The sequence below is a fragment of the Dermacentor variabilis genome, chromosome 3 (genome assembly GCF_050947875.1).
Source record: "Dermacentor variabilis isolate Ectoservices chromosome 3, ASM5094787v1, whole genome shotgun sequence".
NCBI classification, from domain to species: domain Eukaryota; kingdom Metazoa; phylum Arthropoda; class Arachnida; order Ixodida; family Ixodidae; genus Dermacentor; species Dermacentor variabilis.
Genome location: NC_134570.1, coordinates 77,529,864 through 77,556,039, shown reverse-complemented (window position 1 = coordinate 77,556,039; position 26,176 = coordinate 77,529,864). Strand labels below are relative to the sequence as shown.

At 43.1% G+C, this 26,176-nt stretch overlaps 1 protein-coding gene across 1 annotated transcript in view; it reads right to left on the bottom strand.

Annotated features, from left to right (window-relative positions):
- Window positions 1–1,147: 1,147 nt before the first annotated feature.
- LOC142575915 (cytochrome P450 3A41-like) overlaps window positions 1,148–26,176 on the bottom strand; it is a 39,829-nt gene continuing 14,800 nt past the window's right edge. Inside the window, exons 6-14 of the mRNA XM_075685713.1 lie at window positions 23,874–23,962; window positions 19,781–19,926; window positions 18,180–18,295; window positions 16,903–16,993; window positions 12,443–12,600; window positions 11,157–11,245; window positions 6,022–6,159; window positions 5,172–5,334; window positions 1,148–1,277 (exon numbers count right to left, since the gene is read on the bottom strand). Coding sequence (XP_075541828.1) covers window positions 1,176–1,277; window positions 5,172–5,334; window positions 6,022–6,159; window positions 11,157–11,245; window positions 12,443–12,600; window positions 16,903–16,993; window positions 18,180–18,295; window positions 19,781–19,926; window positions 23,874–23,962 — 1,092 coding nt within the window. The 3' untranslated portion in view covers window positions 1,148–1,175. The remainder of the gene's footprint in view (window positions 1,278–5,171; window positions 5,335–6,021; window positions 6,160–11,156; window positions 11,246–12,442; window positions 12,601–16,902; window positions 16,994–18,179; window positions 18,296–19,780; window positions 19,927–23,873; window positions 23,963–26,176) is intronic.

Sequence of the window (26,176 nt, the reverse complement as noted above, 5' to 3'; positions counted from 1 at the left end):
TTGCTTTTCTTTCACTTGGGGCTTCTACCTTAGTATTCAGCCACAGAAACGCTTGCTCCTCTGTCCAAAAATTTACAGAATCCAACTAAGCGCCCTGCTAAATTCTATATTTTCCTTCTGTGTACTTTTAGGTTAACCATTATTCACTCGAGCTCATTTACTGATTCTATTTTAATCGATAATTCTACCATATACAGTATTACGTCCTTATATATTCGGAAATTGACTCATTATAAATTGACATAATTCCTCCGTTTCATGGCCTATCCGCATTAGATGGTAGGAGCCACATGGGTGATAGGAAACAACAAAGGCACCTTTGCTGTCAAACGCGAGTGGTAAGACGGAAGAAGATACGAGGAGATCGAACACGTATGAATGCACCAGCTAAGCCCCAGCGAAATGTATTGCACAAGGTACTTAATGCAAGAGTAGATCACGGGCTGCTAATAGAAGTGCATTAGAAGAAACCTGCTCGGGTGCTCTCGGAGTGGCAGAGATCGGACACCGCATTGAAAAAAGCAATTATTAAGCAACAAACTGTGTTAGGAGACGTGGTGGACGTGTATCGAAAAGCCCGAGATAATTCAATTTCTGCTGGGTGCCGCTATAGACGTTTCCATTTCTGAGAAAAAAGAACATGTTTGGTTGGCAGGATTTATTGATATTGCTGGTAGCTTTTATTATTACTTGATACAGGATTAGTGTAGATCATCACAGGTGCCAGTTGCATCAAAAACTGAAGAACTGTCAATATTATAAAAGTAGTACGTTCAAAGATGTCGCTGAAATGTGTTCAGTTAATGAGAAGAAACTGCTAATTGCGCGCATCAATTTGGCTTGAGAAATTTGCAGACTACACGTAACATAGAATCAGCTGGAACTAGCCAAGAAAAAGCTGTCACGAGAAGCACTACTTAGAACCAGAATGCACGTGCCGACGATGTCCAAAGACTTGGCACGAACATCCTGTAAAATCAAATATTGTGTCCTGTCCCGTGCAAGAGAACGAGCAATCGTTTCGAAATCGAATTTTGATTGCATGCGCACATATCTGGTCTAGTCGATTTCTACATACTCCGCCCCCCCCCCCCCAATCAGCTATTCTTCATCTCTTCTTGACGCGGTTCCGCAAGTGGTTCTATCGTAGCTTATGTAAAACAAATCCTTTATTATTAACAAACATCCTTTGTGGAGTGATGACGAGGCACTGCGCGAAGATACAATCCCCCGTCGAAGGAAGGAAGAAGTTGTCCCACCTTGAACTTGAGTGGTACCTGTTAAACAGAAGAAAACACAAAAGTTAAGCAGTGAACCGAGCGAATTTGACTTTTAGTCGCAACTGTTGACGAGAGAAAAAGCTGTCATCAGGTTGGCAGCCCTTGAGAAGCGCGAAGGTTTATGACAGCAATGAAAACTGCATTGTCAAATTGAAGGGGTCCTCGCAAACTATTACGGTTCAATTTTTTTTTACTGCCTTTCAAGAAAAGAACCCAATTATGTGATTGCTTTGAAATCTTATTGCGTTTTCCAAACTTTTTCTAACTTCAGGCCTGCACGCGGATTTTTATATTCGAACACCGTACAGTTAAGATTAACCCTGGTAAACCGAATTTCTGAATGTGCGAGAAATGTTTGAACATTTGGATGTGCATAGCTCCCGATAAAAAATGCACGAAAAATCGCTAAATATACACCACTAGTTCGGTAAAACCAAATTTCTGTAGCCATCTCTAACGAGTGCTACCAGGCTAAACGGGAGTCCTGGATTGGCAGACTTGTAACATGCGACAGTGCTCGCTGACCTCGAAGACAAGTGTGTTTTCTGTGAGCCTATAAACAGCTAAGTCAACGCAAACCTTGACGCGGAGACCTGGAGGACGGACACATGCATCAATAATTGAGGAGGTTCTCGATGTGCCTCTGCAGGCTGATATAGATCACTACAGATAAATTTCACCCAGAAGCCACAAAAACCGTCTTCGTACATGATGCAGATAAAAATGGGCCAAATACCGTTTGGTGCGTTTTTTCAACACCTGGCGACAGTAATTTTTGAGCAAGCAGGGTGTAATGTCTGCATTTATGACAGCGCACAGGTTTGCACATAGTCGGCAGCCAACACTTACGCATTGCCTAAAAGTGCATTAAGCAACACTTTCTATTACTCAAATACAAGAAATTTATCTTGTTTCAAACGGATTGGGATTTTAATTCTTTTAATACGTTTTCGTTCGATACGTTGTGTATATTTGGTTGGAACAGCAATAGCAGATTTATAGTTCTGCAGATCACTTTTGTTAAAGATGACTTCTGAGATGACGAACATTCTTTCACGGTTCAGAATGAGAATCAGAATCAAATTTTATTACTACATACGAAGTTGTTACAACATGTAATATACAGAAGGAGGTCCCGGAGTCATAGACTGAATTAGGACATCCTGTACATGATATATATGAAAGGAAAAGTAAACGTAGTTAACGCAGCGACAGTAATAAATACAGCTATAAAATCTATAAAGGCAGCAATTATAACACTGTAGAACATGACTTAAATCAATTAAGCAACATATGGAAGGATGAACAAATTGAACAGAAAAAGGGCTTGTTTAAACGGTTTCATATGTGATTAATAAGCATGCTATAAACTTCAGTATTAACCAATGAAAATGCAAACGCATGCATTGTGCAGCATATACAAAAAATATTATGTAAGGCTCGGTTGGTTAAAAAGGAACTTTTTGACTTATGTAATAACTGAATGTAGTGTCATTATTGTTAAAACAAATAGTAGCGATTTCCATAATGAGAAAGCGCTGAAATGAACAGATTGCTTGCCCTAGTTGGTTCGAACTTTAGGTAAATTCGGTTCAATTAAGTTCGCCTGAAGGGGAATCTGTAGATGTGAAATGAAAAAAAGCATTCGTTACGACACCTGTTGATCAGCTATAGTAATGTTTCTTGCTTGAATGCAAACTTTTCAAAGTTAACTCTTGATTGCCCATAAAATATTTATTTGAGTTGTCGCATGCTTCAATATAAAGGGACAGCAATGTCTGAGCGAAGAAAACCAGCTCACCGAGCTGAAAGCTGCGAAGCTGTGCAACATGACAATATGCCGCATTTTCGTGAAGTTAAATCGTTAAACCTCATAACACGAATTTTATTCGCGTGCTACCAGTGGTATTGATTCATTCCCATTTTATAAGTGAGACAAGCACGAAACCTTATTTAGAGCACTTGAGCTCTGTCGTAGGCACAGTTCAAGGAATTGTAATATCTCATTTTGTTACCCATTAAGAAAGTGTTAAGTATGGGGCTTACATTGCTTAATATTTATCATTCTCATATTTTATCACATGTTTTCTGGCTATAATCAAAATTCTGTGATCAGCCATCCGTAATTGGTGTTGTCTTTAAAATAATGCAAATATATTCACGCCTGTGGTGTGGTTGCCCATAATTGCAACATCTATTCGCTCGAATAAGGCTATAACAGTTAGGCACATATTGAACCATATATACACACAATGTTCTGACATAAGGTAGATCTGTTGGCTGCAGCCAGTACAGTATTTATAGCTTGCTGTAAGCTAATGCCAGGCTACATCTGTCTGAGCATAGACACAGAGAGAGTGAGGGAGAAGAGGATAACTGAAAGGCAGCCAAGTTAACCAGGACTGAGCCAAGTTGGCTACTCTGCACTAGGTAAAACCAGCTCGCCAAAGGAAAGAAAAAGGGAAGTGAATGATTAAGAGGATAAAAGAAAGTCCGGTGGGGACATCACCGATGTAGTAACAGTTTTATTATCTGTATCACAGACGGTCGTCAGTCCGGATCATAGGCGGTCACTAAATCCTGTAGTCTACAATATTACAGCAGCAATTATGTGGCCTTTTTTAGCTGCGGCGAACACCCAGAAGTTCCTAACAGACCAACATACCAGGTCCCAAGTAGTTCTAACACAAAGTAGTGTCAGCTACATCGCAACAATGCAACCGTCAAAAAAAAAAAGCTATCACACTTTCGCTATAAGGCGAATCAAGGAATGCGATAGCACTTATGTTAGAATATTACACGAAGTACAAGTTCGTAGCTGTAGTGAGAGTATGAAGTGAAGCAAACGTAAGCTGACTAAGCAAGAACGACCTGTTGTGCTACGGGTCCTCTTAATACTGCCGTCGGACCATTTCTTTTTCGTATCGGGTACATTTCAAATGTCTTTACTGCGCCGATCCCAGAGGTAATGCACAGCCGCGCCAATAGCATCATTTTCAGGTTTGAGCTCTGTTATTGTTTCGCACTTTTAATATTTGGGTCTGAGAATATTTAATATAAAACAGATGCGATATCGGTGTTTTGTTTCGTGAAAGTTGTTTGTGGCCTGCCATTCTGAAAAATAATTTTGTCATGAATGTAAGACCTCGTATGAGCAACTTGATATAATGGCGTGACAACATAAGCCGCATGGTATGGCATATACCATGGCATGGCATACAGAACGTATATACTTAAATTTATACCAGTGGAGTGGCCATCTAACTTATATCCCAATGAAAAGTTACGGGACGCATTTAACCGCCGCCTTCTTGTTCTTCTTATGGAGATGCCATGATATAGGGAGCAAGCAAGCCTTTGTGCCTGGAAATCGCTGCGCTTCTCTCATTGAACTGCGGCCCTGTGGAGCGTTTGTACAAGGTCAAACCTGTCGTGTTTTGCGATTCAACTTGTTTTAATGCTGATTAAAGGCAAGCTTCGTTCTTCAATGTACACCATTGTGGCTGAACGAGGCGTTCATCCCATAAATTAGCAGTGCGTTTCTTTTCTTAATGCGTATTGCACTATTTACAAGGATATCAACCTGGGGTTGGTTCTGCCGCTTTTTTTTTTATTGCGTGAGCACAGGAGTGTCAAAGTATAAAGAAGTGTGTGGGTGTATACAATGAAAATGATGGTAGCCTTCTTCGGACCACCATCAGTTGCACTACGCTTCTCGAAGAGGCAGGACGTGTGTCAAGTGAGGTCCTGAACAACACTTCGCAGTGGGGTCCACGCGGTTTCAGTCACCGATCAGAGACCACAAATAGTTTCAAAATATAACTCACGCATGTTTTTTTTTATATTTATGGCGGAATCGCCACTGAATTTTCCTTCAAATATCATACTTACCGGCGTTTCTGGGCACGCCTCAAACTTAAACTGCTGAAGCAGACAAGCTAGAGTTGTCTTCGCTTGGACCAAGCCGAGACGCATGCCGACGCAGTTACGTTGCCCGGCCCCAAACGGCAGGTACGTGAACGGCCTCAAGGCGTCCTTATTTTCCGGCATGAACCTGTTGGCAAGGGTCAAGTACAACGAGCATAAAGATCAGTTGCAGTTGCGCCGGGAGAAAAGCGCTGTGTGCCGTCCAAGCATGGGGCTGATTGAGAACACCAGCATCACTGAACAGCCTTGCAACGAACTATGAAACACCAGGAAGCAACGACGAGCACATACTTGATTTGAGTCTAGTTTGCCTAAAATTGCATCGCGAAAAGTGAGCTGCACAAAAAAAATGAATAACGCGACCTGCGGTAACTGCCAAATTAGGCACGTGTGAAGCATGCGTTCGCTTTTAAGTAGAGTCTGTCGGAATTAAGCTGCGCGAATAATTTCAGTTTTGTCGCGCTATGACCCTCAAAACGGCCACTAATTGCCAATATTTATCCGTAGGTAAAATAAGCCAGTAGTAAAAGGAGTCATATGAGTTTCCCGTGCAAGCTCACTGTGACATCATCGTCTCATTGACTACATTCCTTTTATTCCACCCATTTTTATTTCCACAGGTTGGAGAGAGAACAATTTGAAAGCAATGGGCATTTCTACGTAACATATAGCCTGATGCGTCACCTTTCATTCTTATTTGGGTTTGTGCGCATTGAGCTCTGCAATCTTGATAGAAGTTTGGGACCAAGAAGATTACGGACGTTAAGACCTAAGCATTCATATTGTTTCCTTTTTCTTACATATGACAACTTACCTCTCTGGATTGAACTTTTCCGGTTCAGGGAAATATTCTGGATCATAGTGGATTCCGGCCAAGGGAATGTCGACGCACATGCCTGGCTTGAAGTGGATTCCAGCCACCGTAGTTTCCTCGGTACAAACCCTCATAATTCTGCAATGTGCACATATAAAAATACGGCAACGGATCACTACGGATATATGTGTTGTTATTATAAAACATTTTCTAAGACAACTGGAATATACTTCTCGCTGGGGAATGCTACGTTATTGTACTGAGAGGCCGGCGTACAAAAGACAGATGCAAAAGGAGCGACACAGAGAAAGATAGGAAAGAGAGGAAAGGCAGGGAGGTCAACCAGACGACCAACCGGTATGCCACCCTACACTGTCGGGAGGGAAATGGGGACTAGAAAGAGGATATCGGCATAAGCAAAAAGAACGAGATAGACATCACTAGCATAGACCATTCTCGTGAAACAGTAATTGCCACCATCATATGGCGTACACCTCGTATGTCACGAAAGTTTGCTTGATTAACTTCTACTACATTCCTTTTTGTTTTGATTTTATAACAATGTTTCTTTCGACATATCTGTTATTTTTCATTTTTGTTTTACTGTATTTGCATTCGCTTTCTTGTCAGTGCTACTGATATATACTTTTCCCATATTCTAAGAATGTTGCTAAATAAGCGACTTAGTGCTTATACGATGTTTGGTTGCTAAGCACGAGATCGCGAGATCGAATACCGGCAACGGCCGCCTCCTTTCTATGAGGACAAAATACGAAAACACGTGCGTACTTAGATTTAGGGGCACGTCAAAGAACCCCAGGTGGTCCGAATTTCAGGAGTGCTCCACTACGGCGTTCCTCATAATCAAATCGTCGTTTTGGCACGTAAAACCCCATAATTTTTTAGTACTTATATGCATTATCTACTACTGTATTTCCCACTTGTATCGTACTTTGTAGCCCTCCCCTCTACAATGGCTCATAAGGAAGCCTTTTGGGGCTATCACATATATAAGTAAGCAAATAAATAAATAATGGTAGGCTTTGACTTTAATGTCTTTTCGTGGCACTCGCACCTCGGCTTTTGTCTTCTTTAGGTTGGCTTTAGGCGAACAAAACCCACAAAACGACCTTGGAGGCTACTGTTTTCTGTTATTTAGCCGGTGAAATATCATGCCTCCTTCTTGTGAGTGACTTCATTACTTCCGCTTTCTGCTTCCTGGTTTCCAAGAATATCACCAAAGTCGTGCACACCTTGTGGGTCTCTAAAGTATACGGCTCTGTGCTTTGGTGTGTGGTAATCTGTGTTTTCTAAATAATTTATATATTCAGTTCACTTTAGTAACTCAACTTGTAGCTTATGCTCTGATATCATATCAACAATAAAACCCATGAACAATGTAATGTACGATTCTTTTCTTTTTCTTTTTCTGATTTATTGTGAATTTCCTCCCAGGTCATCTCAGGAAGTGAACCTAAAGTGCTGCGCAAGAAACAACAGGGCCACTCAATGCTCGTGCCACTAATATAACACAAACGCCCGCGTTTCTTTTCTTGTTCATTTTGTAGGTGCTCTTCACACGCCCGCCTTTCTGTCCCATAAGTTTTGTCAACTTGCTCAGGTTCCTGTTCTTCTAAACTACTTTACAATATCATTATACTTGAGTCAGCCACGTTGTGAATGGCGACCACTTGTGATATGAGTAGAAAGCTTTCCTTTTAGATTTATGTTCGCGTCTGGGCGCAGTCGTTCATGATTTCCACGGCCTTATACTTGTAATATATCCTATGAATATTTTTGGTGAATGTTTGTTAATCTCGTCAGAAAAAACAGGAAATACCATGCCAAAAATAATGGATACCTCGAACAAATAACTGTGTGTTTTACAGTCTATATAAAAAGTAGGCTTAGCGTAAAAAGATTTATACATGCATGGTTTGTAAAACGCATATCAGCCTATTCCTTAAAGAAGTATGCGGCGTACTGCAGTGTGTCCAATTCATCGTGCATGTGGGGCAGGAGGCATGATACATGCTACGCCAAAGAGCACTCAGCCATACTTTTCGTTACGAGGGTGACGAAAGAAGCTGTCAAAAGGATAAATTACATTTTGCACAGGTGTATCAGAAATTAAGTCTTCATTCAATAATATTTAATTACGAGGAAAAAGCAAAGTAGAGGCCACGACGAGTAATATGGGAGCTGCCAGTTTAAATATGGTGCCAAATCGCAGATGTCCTGCCTTACGCGTATGAGTAAACGTCGAAGGACCTAATGTTTCAACGGCGAAGGCGGCAAATCTTTCACGCTGGCAGAAGCATTATTAGAGATGCAGGTAGCCTCAAAAGCTGACGAAGAGGAGAAGCCCACAAGCGCCGAAGAAGATGGAGCTGGAGAAGTTATCTGAGCATATAGCAGTTATCTGAGCATATCTGAGGCTGTCATCTAGAGCAGGAACGTTTGTTCACGTACGCAGCAGCGTAGATTAAATTAGTGTGTTGAAGGCGGTAAGAACATCACCACTGCGGGAAGAACGATTCAGGCTGCAAAAAATATCCACGACGAACGGCTCACGAAGGTTAAGCAAGAACCATGGTGACTCCATCGATAATGTCGTTAGAAGCAACGGTAAGGTGCGGCTCTGAACCCTCATTGGGAGGAAGATTTTCTTATTTCTTTAGGTTATACTTCGTAGATATGAAGCAGAGAAGGGCGTGATATTAGGCCTGTGGTCGCAACATTAAATTTCAGGCAGAATGGATGGAAGTTCCGGCGCAACATAAATGACGAATGGTTTTGGTAAGGATGCTGAGCTGGATGTGGTAGCAGATGCTGTGATTGAAAGCAGCAGAAGGTCACGGCTGCACGGCTCTTTGCGCCGTGCAGTATAGGTCTGAACACAGCCATGATTAACCTGGCAGAAATTACTGCAAATTGAAGAGAGAGGGACGCCTGGGCCGATTGGTTCATCTGCTGGGATACCTGCGGCACATATGGAAAGAGAATTGGCCGGGTGGTTGGCAGGTACTGACGTAGATGAAAAGAAAGCAGTTCTTGCGCCAACAAATAAGTATTTATTTTCTCGTTATCGACGGCCAATAGATGAAGGGCGTGTGGGTGGGTTGTGGTGATAAAGAGCTGTAGTAAGGCTATAGAGCCTGGCGGTACCGTAGTGCAAAAACGAAGTGTGACATCTACTGCATGGAGGAACTGCAAGCTGAGTGACGAGGAAAAGCATGACCATGGAGCTACAGCGCCAGGACGAGGGCTGGTATTTCGCTCAAATTGAGCATAATCTTGTTGTTCGTCCCACCTACGCTTGGGACAGAATTGTTCTATATGTCCATGGAGGCCACGCTGACAACGCTGTACCCACGCTTTGGGTGCTAATGACGCTAAGGCGGCGTACGAGAGATTTTGACGAGGTATTGTCATCTTGTGACAAGTTGTGCCAGTCAGCCACGCCATCCTCAAGGTGATTTTGGTAGGCAGGACGGTGCGAGCTATATATTTGAGCACCTGACAGCCTCCTAATATTGTGTTCCTGAAGTTTCTAACGTCAAATGCTGGGCATCATTGCACAGAGATCAGCATTATGCACCGGGATCCGAGACTTACAGATGTCACGTTGGGACCAATAGCTTTTATTTCACTTTGGCGTTGAGAGGAGCAGGTCCTATCGCAAATAGTTTTATCAACTTTTCCGCAAGAGCTGCGTTAAGCGCGATGGATACAATGCAGCTCAAGGTAAGGACGCCTTCTACCTCCGTTAATGTATTCTCTCACCATCAAAGTGCAAGACGGTCTTGAGTGTGTCGCATGAAAGACTCGCCTTGAAAGTTGAACACGAGTTTTCTGCTTCTTTAGTGACGTCAATGCGGCAAGAGGCTGTAGTGAGAATTTGGCGTCAATACTAAGTAAATGTAGGTTAGTGCGTGAGGTCAGTCAGACTCGTCGTTAAGGAACCACATCTTCGCTACGTCAGTCAGGTAGAAAGCGATACTTGTATCTCCTGCGGCACGTTCGACTGGTTGAAATCCTTTGCTTCGTTGTAGTCATACAGCCATTCATCAGTGATGCAGCAGTGGAAGATGGCGAAACGTTGAGGGTCACTCTGAGGGGTAGTGATGGAAAGCAAGTTGGGGGGGGGGGGGGGTGAGTGGGCGGTGTCGCAGCGTCGGCAACTATGTCGAGACCTTCGCCTGTTTCGAACATGAGGTCTGTAGTAGAAGGGCGCTGCCGAGGTGACTCAAAGGGAGCTTCAACGAGAAGAGCGCAAGAGGACAGAAGAATGAAGAAGCCCTTCCACCACTTGCGTCACGTAGGCCGAGCCAACCCTTCAGTTAAGCTGCAGAACACGTTCGCGGTATTGATGATTATCCGCAGTAACGCTCAAAACCTTAAAAATAACTTACAGTGCATATACGTGTTTAATGTGATAGCATTATAGGGAGATTTCACCTAATTTGGGGGTAATCCATCACCTAACATAAATGTGAGCGGGTCCTGTTGGCAAACCAGTTTAAAGCAGCATCTAGAAAACGTTATCCATCAAGTGGAAAGAAAGAGGGTAACTGGCACATGACGCCCACGCCAGCCACTTTAAAAAAACTTATCTGGCACGAGAGAAGCATGCGTGTGATTGTAGCATAATGACTAAAACAACAAGTAGCCGTGCTGACAGACAGTGGTTAGATCCAACCATCGGTGACAAAATTCTTTGCGAAATTATAGGCGGACTTAGCCAAATTTCGAGGTGTGTTGAGCATACGCAAGCGCAACACAGTGTGCCCAAAATCGCAAGTTTGTGTGACACAAGGTATTAAAACGTCCCTTTGATAAATCAATGTGAGCAAGGTCCCCTGCGACTCAAGCGCGTGCCGCTGTCGGGACTTTACACTCATCACAATCTAAGCATACTATCCTATACTTATAGAGACGGGCTAATTAGGTTTGGCCTATGTCTAGTAAATTCCTTTATCTCTGAGACACCGCTGTTGTGCTATGTCGGGAGCGCTTATACTCGGGCACACCTTATCGTAATTACGTGCTCTATCTCTGTTTTGCTTTGTGCTGAAAGCCATAAAGAACAAACTGACAGACACAGTATAGCAACACGTATTCATGGCGCTTACATTGAATCGGGAGTGCAAAGTCTCATTGCCTCTTTGACGCAAGCATCGAGATACGGCATCTCCTGCAGAGCATCGTATGTAAGTTCCCCCTGAAAGAAAAAAAAAAGAAGCATATTAGTCGTTTACTATCGAAGTTCCAAAGTCGGTAGATTTAAGGCAGTGAGAGCTGGCGCTTTTCGCTGTTGCCCATTTATTGCATTTTCTGGACTCTCTAAGCACAGAAACCGGCATCCCTTGCTCGCAGCTATTTGAAGCTGTTTGTAGTTCAAGTCACCATAATCGAAAGCAAATTCATAAGCGCGTAGGCATGAAAAGTTACGAGCTTCCTCTTCTACACTTCCGCAACGCCAGAATCCTCCCGAATTTGGGAACGCGTACGGTCAAGACAACCCTCAAAAGGGGAAAATCAAAATGTAGTTACGATTGTCTGATACTTGTCGGACGGACAGACATAATGACAATAAAGAACGCAAGGGGAAAAATATATAATTTGGATAATGAATGTGATTTTACAATGCTGTACTGGGCTGTGGTGGGTCAGACTTCATTTCTAACCATTGGAGAGAGAGAGAGAGAAAGAGAGAAATTCATTTACAGAAAGGCAGAGAGGTCGGCCTGAGCTATAACTTGCTCTGGCCTGCTACTCTACTCTGGGGAAAGGGACGGGGAGGGAAAGGGCTGATGAATGATGATGGTATAAGGATTTGGGTTTCTAAACAAGCACCCGCATCCATGCACGCGAACATTTTGGCATTTCAACTTATAAGAATGCGACGGCAAAGGTGTAGATACGAACCCGCCAACAGTTCTTTGGTGGCAAAACGTCTGCAGAGCCATGAAGCAATGTGTAACTATTAACAGCGTTGTTCATGCAAAAGACGAAGATGTTTCACCGAGCTCCTCACTGGTGTCAAGGCTGTTAAATTCTGCACGCAAAAATACATTACCCCTGTTCGCATGCTGTTCTTGGTGGAACAGCTGAATGGGCTGAACACAGTACTCCATCTACTGTTTAATAGGTCTCCATAAAAGCTTGATCAACATTCCTCCCGAAATACCCAGATATAATAGAATTTTGAGCTGGTAAATCTATAATTCACACTAGGCTTCGCTCATCGGAATGAGATGTTAAGAATTAAAAACTTATTTCCCGATCAACAACACCTAAAAATAAAGGCAAGACAGTGTCATTTGCTAACTTTCAGCAATTATCCCCTTTATAGATGTACAGCCGCGACTCTTTTACACAACTTATGAAAGTACACAGCATGGTATTCATTTCGTACCTTTGTGAGCACGTTGTCTATTTCTGCAATGACCCTGTCTTGACAATCAGGATTAAGGGCCAGGTAGTAAGTGGTAAGGCTGACGACCATCGATACACTCTCTACGCCGGCAACGAAGAACACTATTCCCTGGGCTGTTATCTCATCCAGTGACATTTCTGAAAAAAAAACGTATTTACAACAGCCTTGTACATTTCTTTTTATTTCACAATACCGAAAGCAACTGTCCGGCATAACAAGAAAGAAGAACCCAGAAATAAAAGTAAACAGCGCAGGAACTCATCCTACTAAAAGGGATTTTACGTCGCAGTCAGCTATCTCTGGAGGAAAACTACAATTCGCCAATCACTATTTTCTAACAAATGCACGTGCAGATATTATGTTCAACTGTGAAACATTTCTAGGAAAAAAGGCTGTCCTTGAATCTGTATCTTCTAGGGAAAAGAGCCGCCAACTACTTTTCCCAAGTGTGCCACATTTTTCCAGCGTTTTGAGGCCCTACGCATTTTTCATATCTTGTTTTCATATCAGTTCCCGCAATACAGTCGAACAAAAACGATAGCATGCGTGTGGCGTAAACAAAAACAAAAACAGCGTATCTTTTTGCGCGATGCTAACGACTCAATAATATGCTGCCACGTCAAAAAAGATGGGGAGTCAGGACCTCTGCATTTATTTAAAACGAACCGTACTGCTTTCTGTTGAACACGCTCTAATTTTCTGATATATTTTTTTTTATTGCAGGGGTCCCACAACTTCGCGGGATATTTAACCTAATGCGTACAATTGTTGTAAGTGAGTTGTTTACCACTAGAATAATCCGATTTAGGTTTTCTCTTAAAAAACCATAACTTAGGTATTGCTGAAGCAAAAATCAACAATACATCCGCAAAATCAGGCTTGATTAGTACTCAATGTTAAACGAAAGTGCTTGCTTCGGGCTGCTTCAAGTATGTGGAGCTTATTAAATAACTATGAATTCTGACTTGCGATCTTCTTCGTTACACGCAACAACACACTTTTAGTTATATTCGCTTCTATGTCCCAATAAGCACACCGTTAATCAGTACCCTAGAAATATTGTTGCAAGATTGTGCGATAACCAACCACGGAGATAGGTTTAAAGACAACACAATTATCGGCAAATATTCAAATACGTACAACACAATGGATCACATACGCCAATTCATCTACATAGAAATTAAGAACATGAATGGCCCCAATCCACTTTCTTGGAAACACACAAAAATTAAAACGATACAAAAAAGAAGGATATCATTCAAAATTTCCACTGTCACTTGTTTCGGGGCTTTAGGCACTACTCCATTTATTATATGATATTGTATGCTCCTGCAGCCTGGTTTGTACAATCAGTTCTCATGCGCCACTTCTTCGAACACTTTTAGGAAAATCTACAGCAGTACATCAAGCTGACTGGTGACGTAGTGCATGCACAGAATTTTGTGTAGCGTCGATACCTGCTGCGTAACTGCTGTCAAGTGCTTTCTAAAACCGTAGCCTTGGCAACAAGCTTTTCTGCATATTTAATAAATCTATGAGCAAAGATAACATCATCTAAAGTTTGTAGGATGTGCTCGCAACAGATACAGGCCTGGTTTTAACTGATGAGCGTTCGTTGTTTTCTTCTTTTATTGCGATAGCAATTATATGGACACTCCAACCGCATTTCTGCCGTCGCCGTCGCCGTGAGGTTCCGTATGAAGTCCAAGGCCAATAAAATCGTCGCCGCGCGCCGTATGCTGCATGTGCGACGGAAAGCGTGCGACGGTGAGCCGGCGATCACGCCTCAATCTCGCGCACAAAAGAGAGCAAACGCTGAGAGAGCAAGCGCGTCATCTTTCGTAACGTTGAAGGCTCCGAAGGAGATGGGGATACGGGAGGGGGGAGGGGACTTCCCCTCCAGGCGACGCCTGCGCCCGCGAGCGCTCGCCCGGACCGCTGTATCTTGAAAGCCATCTGCGACAGGAACAATGTGCGCCGTGGCTAGGGATGGGGGCCGGACGTTCTACTCGGGACTGTGCGCCTTGCCCGTGCCCCTGTGTTTTGAAAGTCATCTGCGACGTGTAGAGAGAGAGTCCGCCGGGTGCAAGGGCAGCTGACGATCGCGGTTCAATCTCGCGCGCTTTATATGGAGTATAGCGGGAAGGCAGCGTGGAAGGGAGGCGGGCGGCTTCGACTCCGCCAACAAGTGCCTAGTTTGCAAGGGCACGCGCTCCCTATCTTGAAAGGGATCTTCGCATAGTTCATACCTTTGTGCTCACTGTGTTCTCCCCGCTCCTGCGTTCAAGCGACAGACAAAGGTCACTTCGCTCGCTGCTGCTGCCGCACTTGCTCACACCGGCGTTTTGACAGTGACTGTCCGCGCTCATCGAATGTGATTTGTTCATGTTTCCTTGTGCGCGCTGACACCGTGCTTGTTATTTCAGTCAGCAAGCGAATGTTTCCAAGTTCATACGGCCGATAAAACTACTATCCTCACTTCGTATAGCTGTCCACTAATTTGATATCGCAATCGATGCTTCGCCTGTAGGGCGAAGCTGCGACAATTTTTATTTATTGGAAGTGATACGCGCAATGCACCACACGTCCCATATTTCACCGCAGCTGATAATAAATGTAAAGAAAAGGTTGAAAACTACTCTGCATAGGTTCATCAGCTTTGACCCTCACCATGCACATGGCGCTCGCCTACGCCCAACCGCGGCGGAGGTGGCTGCATTGGATTAGCCTCTCTATAATGCCTGAATAGATCCTTCCGTGTCATATTGTGCAGACATTTAATAAACACAAACTCGTGTTTAGACTTTTTGTGCACTCACACAAAGCTTTGCTATAGATTCCAACTCGTTGGAGCTCCTGCAATTGTTACAATAATATTAAGCCTCATAAACACAACTCCTTCTTTAGTTGAAAAAAAACAACATTGCCATCCATCCAAGTTCCCGCCCGAAGCTACAAAAGGAATATTATCTCCCTTTGATGCACTTTCCTCCACCATGAGGGCTTCCACAGAACTGATTTGCCATCTTAGCTCCATAAGTTAGCGTTCATATTTCGGCTACTAATGGCTCTAGCGCGTCCCGAGCGACCTAGTTGTTACACTTAGAAAGACGCTCTGAAAATATTCACCGCAGTGCTCCGCAATCTCCCCAACAAGTGTGAATAAGCTGACACACGTTTTCTTTTTTGGTTTTGGGGCATTATCTTTAGACTCTGTTAAATAAACACCAGAACTTTTGAGTGTTGGCCAGAATACGAATGAATTAAAGGTCTCGTGATGTACGTGCCCCTTTCTTTAGGTTCCGCTTCAGATCACCAAAATAGGAGTATCTGTTTTTATTGTGCTTCGAAGTCGTTGAATCATGCGTTCAGTCTGAAGGATGTGGTGAGTTAGTTATCCAAGGGTTAGCTCACCCTTCGTGAGTCTCTTTTGCGGCGGTATAAGGTACAAAAAGAAACTTTTTCGCAAAATCTCCGTACGCTCTGAATGACACGGAAGTTTCGCTAACCGGGAAAGCGATCCCAATAAATGTTTTAAGGGTTTATTTTTCAAATGATTTATGCCACGATGTGATCACAAAACGTCTTCGCTTGAATCACGCAACCCATGTTAGCATAAATAAGAGCACAATACAAATGACAAGACACGTGCTGACCTATAGTTCAGTGAGATCGCCTGAATTTACATTCTCATTTGAATTTATTGAATGGGAATAATCTAGCCGAACCACATTTCTTCTGACTTTACTGCCGTCAATTCTCGGTGTTCTTTTTTTTAATCCGAGGAAGTTATTAAAATTCCAACAGGTGTCATGGGCACCTGTTGGCTCTCTTCTCCTATGTGTGCTACTATATGACAGAAAGCTGAGGTCGCCAAATCAGACAGGAAGTAATTGAAGATATCTGCATTTCGGAAAAAAATCCTGCTCTCTTTGGTCACATATTTTGGCACTGAAGAAAATGGAGGGTGAAAGGACAAAGAAACTATCAGAGACGGCGCCTATGCCACTTTCACACACTTTCTGCATGACCGTAAGAAGGTCTACTGTCTATAAAAAGGAACCATACTTCAAAGTTACACACTTGCGAAAGAATACATCATCGCTGTCCCATCGTCCGCAACGCTTGTGCTCCGCATTTGACAGCACACATGATCAATATGACGTTAAAAAAACTTCACGCCGACAAGGCACATTCACTTATGAATATCTATAGTACGTGCTAGGGTTAAATACATTTTTCGAGGAGCACGAATGTACATTTTTCTGCCATCTAAAGTGTTAAGCTGCGGGGGACAGTACGAGCACCACAAGTGGTATCGCAAGCTCTGTGAGCAGGGATTTCTGAAAACAGACTGCGTGCCATTCAAGGACCAGGGCTCCTTCGTGCCTTTCCGCCAATATTGCTACGCACATCCACGTCAGGCAGACAACGCTTACTCTTAACTTGAGCGTTCTCCGCTTTATTTTCAGCGTTATCTTCCCAGTTGTAGTCAGCCTTCATAAAGACCTGAAGAAAGTCGTCTTCTTCCTGCAAAATAACAAGTTGAAGACGTCAGGAAGCGTCAGTGCGTTAAATTCTACGTCAAGTGGATAAATAAACGTTCGCTTCTCACACTGGTTCAGTCATGCAAATAAAACTACTCAGCAAAGCCTTTCGGCTTCTTGTTTTCGCTCTCCAACCGGCGCTAGCCTTTGAACGGTCTTACTATATATTTTAGCAGTCTGTTCACCATAAGATAGCACCTCCACGAATATCGTCCAGAGAGAAGAATTTAGCCAAGCAATAGTTACGCTACACAAAAAAGTGAGATCGATTGCAATCTTGCTGTCGTGCAGTATCACAGCTCTCACAGTATCTAGAAGATCTCGCATATTCTGCGAAGAAAGCACTTGTGACCCCTCATGATCTTACGGAGCTAAGCAAAAGAAAAATTTTTTTTTCATTACTGGCCGAGTTAGAAATTAAACTCGAAATCATTCATCCTGAGCTTTGTGGCGCAGTGAATTACGAGGCTTTGCAATAGGCGAACCGAAAGAGGCTTTTAATTTCATCAACGGCAGTCTTCCGAAGCTGAAATTTATTCCACCAGATCGCTACTGCATTATGTCATATGAAACGCTGTTTATTGACTACAGTATCGGCAACGCGTGGCTTGAAATGAGGCGCCCGCTCTACACCAGAATTGCTGCACGGAAATATGTAGCATGTGGGTGCGAGGAACCACATAGCTGACATGTTGCTGACACGAATCTGATTAGTTAGTTGTAGGGTCCATTTACAACGTTCGAAAGCCTTGAAGGGTGCTCTCAACACAGAATTCGCATGCGAGTTTTATTCACAAAAAAGGATAGTAGAGCACAACTGTCTGTAAGAGAAAAATTTCAGCGAGTCCTGATGTTGAACATATCATAATCGAAGGCAGCGGGCTATTGGGAAAGAGTCCTTACGAATTGAAAGCTTAGTGAACTCGCCCTTTGATCGGCACGCCAAATGGGACGCGTTCCTCTGCCGGATTCGGGTCATTTGGATCGGGTTATGTGGGCTTCGATAACGCTCCCAGTGAATTTCCCTTTCCATTTATTTCAATTAAGCTTGATGGTCCCCGGTCATGAATGCGTTTCTACTTTCAATTAGAATTACGGTGCTCATAATGTGAACGTGCACAAAGTTTGACGCATTGAAAAAACTAGCGTCTAGCAGTTTGCCACTTTACCTTGTTCTTTGACTTCCTTTCTTCAATCAAGTGCGATACAAAAGACTTGAATACATCAGTGCTGGACTTGGGGGGGTAATCAGGTTGCAGAGCCTTGTACACAGGTGGCATCATAACTGGAAGTCGGAAGTAATGTGAGGCATTTTCATTCGTTCTTTTGACGCTGTAGTATGCGCAGCTTTATTGTGCAAGCAATCCAGTGCTTCCAAGTCTCGAGTAAGCCCCATAGCTCACAACTCTAGACTTAGGCTCAGAGCAACGTCTAATAGAATATTACCTCTGGTGGCAACGTTCTCAAAGTGGCGATTGTGTCTATTGCAATATAGCGATGGGGAGAGAGAGAAAGGTGTTTACAGAAAAGCCATTTGTGATCATTTTCTACGCTCAATTGTGGTGTTTGGGCTTCAAAAATTGTAAGGCATGCTACAGACATTGTTTCAAAGAAGGAAAATAAACATTTCTTTGTGTACAAGACCAGGCCTGCAATGTTCCTGAAGTTCGAATTCAAACTTGTAACCAATGTTGAGTTCTGGGGTACCTGAATCCGAAATGAAGGTCTCTGTTTCCGGGTTACGGTGGTTCTGGGCGGGGGGTGTCTGGTTGAACTTGATAAATTGGTTTGGGTAAGCAATGTCCGCTGGGATAATATAGCGAGAGGCATACCAGCAGCGATAACCTTCAAGAAATCCGGCACTCTAAGATCATTTGCTACAGTGAGATGCGAATCAGCAAAGGCTCACGTTCAGCACTTAAAGGTACATGGATATTTTTACCGTCGTATGATAATAACTGGTCGTGCCGTATTCCACTACGTCTTGATCAGTAAATAAAGAGCTACTGTTTGATTTTAGGCGAAAGTTAAACTGCCATTTGGTAGACTGAAATGCAAACTTCCCCGCTTAATGATGCCGCCTTCAGAGACTCGTTCATGTCAACACTGATTTTTTAGGTGAAGGACACTTCTATAAGCGGTGCAGAGTTGCACAAGGACAGGACCCACTGAAACTTTGCGCAAAAAGATACACAGTGTCCACATGAAACCTCCCCGACTTCAATATGGGAAAGGAAGACTATGAAACATAGAAACCTGCGCTTTGTGGAATCATGTAAAGCAATTAAAAAGCTTTCTGCTCTTTTTTTCCAACTTCTTATTGTATTTCAGGTGCTGAATAAATACCAAAAATGATAACACGTCAACATATAGCCCAGTGTGTGGTGTGCATTGCGTAAACAAAATAACCCATTGCTATCCAACGAAAAATTGCGGCGTCAATTTTCGACGTGAACCACAAGACTTTTTGTGTTGATTGAAATGATGCCACGAACTACAGGTATCAATGTATCATAGCGTTTTAATTTAATTTTGAAATGAGTGATGTTTCATGTGGATACTCTGTACATTGCTCTTGGAATGGCTTGACATCATTCTCAAGTCACGAGAATATCATTGTGCCGGTGCCAATCATCACCACATAGCTCCTACGACCGGAAACCTTGCTAAACATAGCTCTTTGTTTGTGAGTTAACTATAGCTTCGTTGATGCAAATCGAGTGATGCATACATCCGTTTTTCTGGTGTCAAAGAAATTCGGAATACTCACATAACATTATGATTCTCCATCCACCTGAACCCATGTAAATAGCTTCAATACATTTCATAAGGGGATGATTCTTGTCACTATTGCTGTCGATGTCGGCGCTATAGTTCAAAGCAGCTGTAATGTCCAGCGCCGTGTTGGTGGCAAGCCTGCAAAAGAAATTGTTTGTTCCTGTTTTTAAAGCTGAATATTTTGCATCGCTGAATGTCGCAAAATTGGTATGCCAACGCACTTTTCCGATAATCCTTGTGGTCATTCTCCTTCATACGAGCTCTTCTTGAGTTACAACAGCATCGAATATTGCGGGTCACAACCGTTACATACGGTAATGTTCTCCAGACGGTCGAGTCTCTTGCGTTCCCAGATGTGTTCTCCACATAGCTCGCATCTGCTTTCTTCCGGCTTCCCGATAAAGCACAAGAGGCGAAGTCAGATGCTGTTATAGTTGCGCAGAAGTACAAGAGATGGTAGGAGTGTTCCGATGCTAACTTCATCGGGCGGCGTGGATCATAGCGTTAGTATACTGATTTTGCAAAAAATGCTGACCGAAAAAAGTTACAAGGGCAAAGGCGCCGTCATGTTGCTGCGCCTCATTTTCGCAACACTAAATACATTCAAAATGTTATGCAAAAGCAAGCATTAATGCGTACGCCGTAAGCATGGGCAATGTGTAAAGATCATTTCTTATACTTTTCAGAAAGTCTCGATGGCTATTTAGAAAATTTTTGTATAAAGTTTACGGTACGTAAAATAATGCGTTTGCCGGTAGCTGACATAGACGGCACGACCATACTAAGGGAGGCTCGGGATCACGTTGATTGTGCGTCTCGTCTAAAAGCATCTCGTTGTCTGCGACTTCACGCTTGCACATAGTAGCAACATGGCGGCGCCCCTGTGGTTGCCACAAATCGGCAACCAACTAGTTCGCCCTAAAATGATCTTCGTGACTTGCAGTGCGTCGTTGCGGGTTCCTCACCGCCTATACAGTGTGACAATATGACACGTAAAAATGTTCGATGCTGAACGTTTCGTCATAAACCCAAACGTAAGTTAACAAATGATGTTACGTTATTTTTCTAAACTACTACATAACTTCAAAACATGGATGGTTCAAGGTCGGAGTGCAGCATTAACAAATATAGCGGAATTGACACATTTATGAATTCATACAAAATAAATCATAATGACGTCGTAGCATCACCGGTAACTGAGCCAAAAACATAAAAATGTGTGCATTCTATGTAATTGCCAATAAAGAAAAAGGACGATAAAGAAGGACAATAATCTTGATTTATTGCAGCGGCTGGAAGTGCATAGCGCATTATCTTGGAAAACAATATTGAGCCCTGCCTTATAATAAATGCACTATACGGCAATGCTCGGATAGCATTTAGACTAGGCTTAACGAGTTGAGACGAATGAATATGCGACATTTACATGTCGTCTGGCAACAAATGCAGATATAGCGGCTTGATGCGCCAAATAGGTGTCGTGGGCTGCCTTTGTAAACAAAGGCAGCGGAGGCAGGCTGAGGCAAGTAATGGACGCTGAGTCACGTGATCAGACAGGGCTATATTGTACGCAAGAAGTAATCTTCAATTCAACTTGCCTTATTCTGTTCGGTTCAGACACGGAGATGCGCGTGGACCAACCCATGAAGCCTTCTAGATCGGTCGAACGCACCTCCGTTCGCAAGGCTGCGCCGGCTAGCGAGTTAGGTGTTGTTGGCATGGTTGCCTGGTGAGCCCAACAAACCCTCGATTCCTCGGCATGTTCCATTTCTTGTGTAGATCGGCTAGCCTAAATTCTTGTATGAAGGTGCAACAACTGTTCATTCGTTGGTCCACACTGCTGTGCGTTGTTGTTTTCCTTGTTACCCGATCGAGACCCCACAATGTGCATTTTGTTTTCGCAGCTATAAAGGCTCTTAACTATAAATACGTGAAGCGCTCACGTTCTAAACTCTGCTTATTTTCCTTTTTTGATGGTTCCGGCAGTTATGTGTGGGTACAGACGCGACTAATAAATGGTATTATAGGCATGACTGCTAAATACTGCGGACTTAAACGAGTGCACACATTGTGTCAGAACAGAATAGAGAGAGATAATAGCCAGGGTTTTATCTTGATGAAAGTGTATTCGACCATAAACTAATTAGGTCTTTTGACGACGAGAAAGTCGTATGATTTCTTAGATATAGAGAGGGCTTTATTGTTACTGTATATACTAACCCTTTGACGCAAGCTAATACAGTGGAACGTAAGTTAGATACGCAGACAAGATTGGACATAATAGACTCAAGTCAAGAACTTCCTAGCAAAAGGAAATGTAGCTTTTAATTAGCTAACATGCATTTCAGTGCGCAACGTATCTACTGGATTCGTACTCTCCCCGTGTTCGAACAGAACGCTGGCCTGTTGATGCCGCGCATATCAAGGTTGTCAAACATGCCTTGAGTGCCCTAGAAGTGCCTCAAATTAGTGCTAATGAATCCCTGTGGTGAGTTGGTGCGATCTAGTTTTAGTGAACACATTGCGGGCATTCAGTCTGCTGGTACATCCTGTTTAATGTTGGTAGCTGTGTGAGACCTTAGAAAATTTGAAGGCTAAGTAGCAACGATAGCCAATGCTCAGAAATGAAAAACGTGATGTGGTTCCGTATGGGCGTAAGGTGAGGCACAACGTAAGAAAACCTGACAGTAGCACGTACAAAGCAGCCATTGCCTTTTCAGGAAATTAATCGCAGCAATTTTTCTAGAAACTAAATGACAAAGCTTGAATAAAGGACGCGTCTGTCCTATTGCGCAGCAGGTAGGAAAAGTTTCCGGAAAAGCTGCTGAGATCGGCAGCATTACTAGACCGCGAGATGTCAGAATATTTATTTCTGCTTATATGCGTGGCTTGTATGGCATCCGTTCCCTAAATTTTATTTTTGATCTTTTTTCTTGCGAGTAGTTAGCGCCTGCCCCATTGCCTCTCTTCCACCATTGTTAGGAGTAGGCGCTTGTGGAATCCTGGATGTATGAGCCAGCTAGCCGAATAAAAGGTTGCCTTAGGTTGTGTTAAGGAATGCAAAATTATAGCCGCACAACCTGCAAAAGCTTCACTAAGAAATCATCGTTTCACGGCAGCATGTAGTTGGGGCATCAATCAGAAAACATTTGCAACTTATGGTAAGAAAGTGGTCGATATAAATGCTAAATGTACAGATAATAAAATCAACTGCTGCTTATACTTTTCTTGTCAAGGCAAAGTTCTTTCAGAATACCGAAACCAAAGTGCCCAAAATTTGAACAAGACAAAGTTACATCAGTTAAGCAGAATACTTTGACATCATAAAAAGAAATTTTCTCTGGCAGACTGTCAGAAATCCTATGCTGATTATAATTAGAGCATGCGGGAGATATACTCCAGTAAGCTGCAAGTCTAATGGCTCTCCGTCATTCAGTTCCTTTTTGACCACGCTTGAAAACTGATTCCTGAATATTTGCTACTGTGCATTGATAGCTTCCACGCTGTGACTTATTGATGGCAATTATTATTATTATTTGATATGATAACATGCATACACACAGAGAAAGTAATATAAGGAAGGAGCTGCCACAGAGATAAGTACAAAGTCTGCCTTCTCTTTCGAAAGGGTAGGATAGAAAAGGAAGTTGAAAATAAGGAGAAGGGAAGTAAAAGCACAAAGAAACAATAAGATGACCTGCCACATCGACGAAAATTAAGCAATGCATGCAGTGAGCAAGTAGAAACAGAACATACACGCAGGAGCAGAAAATCACCGTGAGAGAAAGCATCCAGAGCCGAATTTATCAAACTCTCCTGGATGATATTGGAAAGCTTGAACTGGGTACGTATTGCCTCTTGTCAAATACTGGCCAGTGCCTCATGCAAACCTGCCCTTGCCTGCATGACCCTCCTCTGACCCTTGGCAACCCTAATCACTTCCCGTATATTGGGAAACAATTACTCTAAGGCCTAAATTCGAAGCATCTTTGACTGGAACGTTCACATGCCGGAAAAACAAATGTCTCTTTCTAGGATACACAAAAGAAAGTAAGGAAAGCTCAGAGCGTTTGATGCCAACTTACTCAAAGAAGTTCATCGGCTTGTTTTTAGTAGCCGCGTCCATGACCCGTGATGTCATCCTTCCGGAAAGAGCTTTTACTTTATTCACAATCTGGAATTCGAAAATATGTCTTGAAACAATATTCATAATGAACGCAACATTGCGCTGTCTTTTTTAGAATAAACTTCTTTATTTTTTTTCTCTGTGCGATATTGTAGGTTGTTCTTCAACTGAGGCCTACAAAATATGATATTTCTTTTCGCGACAACCACTGCATAAAACGATAAATAAATTTACGCATGCTGTCCTGAAGCATGCCCTGCAAAACTAAATAATAATATAAACTGGGTGTTAGCAGCGTAAGTACAACAAAACATATGCGCAGCAATATATTTGTAGAAAGAACGCAAATACGCTTTCACAACAACCCATAATAGAAAGAACAAATCGGTATACGTGTAGACAACGCAATATCAGGCTTCTAGCTTGCTTTGCAATTTGCCCAGAATATAGTGAATGAAGTATCTAAGGACACGTCGGACGCACACGCGAAAATTTATTGAAGATTTTTTTAAGTAAGGATGGAAAACTATGCAAACTGGAACAGTTTCATCGTTTACAGCGCGGAAAGATGGTGGCAAGCGCTCGTGCCGTACCTTCTTCTGCTTGTCTCCGCCTTTTCCCGTCGTAAACAACCATTCCCGATAAAGAGACGGTGGATCCGTATGGAGAAACCTCCTCCGTGAAGCCGCACTCCAGGAGGCTTCACACTACCTTGAGATTGGTTAGAATACCAGTCTGAAGAAATCCAGCGCTGGTCCAGTCTACTTGTTTCGTGCTGTGTGAGTGTTTATTAAGCCTTCGCTGCAAGCATGAATGCGAGCTCCAGCAAGAAACTAGCCCAACTCACTGTTTTGACTTGTCAGGAATACGTACCGAAACTCTATGCTGATTATATGGTTCACTGGGCGTCGTTATATATAGGCGAACATCTTGCAGTCATCTCACACGTGCTAGGTGGCGTTGTGCACCCATTAGAAACCCACCATCCACCATTTGACCCCACCATCGTGAAGTCTTTTTTATTTGTATTTTCTTTTTTCTTTTCTAACCAAGGTAGGGCATTAAGCACTATAACAGTAAGGTCTTGGTGGCGCAACCCACCGCTCCGTCTCAAAGGGCACGCTCATAACATACATCCAACCAAAGAACCTATGTGCAGTCTATAGCTCATTCGATGGCAGGCAAGGCCAGCGTGGTATCTGTAATATAGCTAGCTTCACTAACAAAGGAAGCTTCTGTAAATTTCGGTGAGCTTTAAACATGCTATGGTTAAAAGGCTAGAATACAATGTACGTAAAGCATACTTAAGAACTGGCCTTTAGACGCACCGAAATCGTCTAAATTATGCAGCAGGTACATCAAAAGTTTGCATGCAATGTTTAATGTAGCACGTACAGCTGTACGGTGTTCGCGGTTGACCTTGCGCCAAAATGTGCACTTTCTACGACGACTACACGGGTTCGATACGAAGTCTTAACTTTAGTTCTGCTTCTTCCTTTTGTTTATTTCATAATTTTTTGTCGATGGCGCTGTTTATTTGAGGTGATTATAACCTTTTCTTGACATACATCTCACAATGACCACATGACAGCAAGCAGTGCGCCCTAACTACAACTCGACAGGCACATCTATTGGTCCATCGGGTAGTGCGTTGAATTATACATTTATTGCGCTGTTCTAACAGTACGTTTATTCCGCTGTTCTTGCTTATGCTAGTCTCTTACACGCGAAAAACATTGAAGAAGAACGGCAGATTGAACGAGTTGGTCGTTTTCCTTAATTTTTAACAACAGCGCTAGCGACACACGACACAGAAGAGAGGATAGGAAACACACAACGCTAAGCCTCTCCGGGTGACGGTGCACGCTACTACGGCGCCATCTCGTAACGGGTAGCCGCTGTGGAGCGCATCTCGTGTGGTACTCCGCTTTTCTCCTCACCCTTTGCCATGCTCTCCTCCTCTACTTTCCTCCTCATCCTTTCGCTGCACCCTCCTCTTCCACTCTCCTCCTCGCGCTCTCTTCGCTATGACCGTCGTTCATCCTCCGCTGCGCTACGCGTTCGCTCTCTTTTTACATCCTTCGATGGGCTCGTTCACCATGTGTGTCCAATAGCCTTTTCTGTGTCCTGCGTCGCTAGCGCTGTTTTTAAACATTATGCGAAAGCATTGCAGTTGTGGAGGCCGATGGCAGCACCGCTGTCATCGGCCTCCACATCCAGTACGGTCAGCAGCGCATCACCCAACGATTCCATAGAGATGGC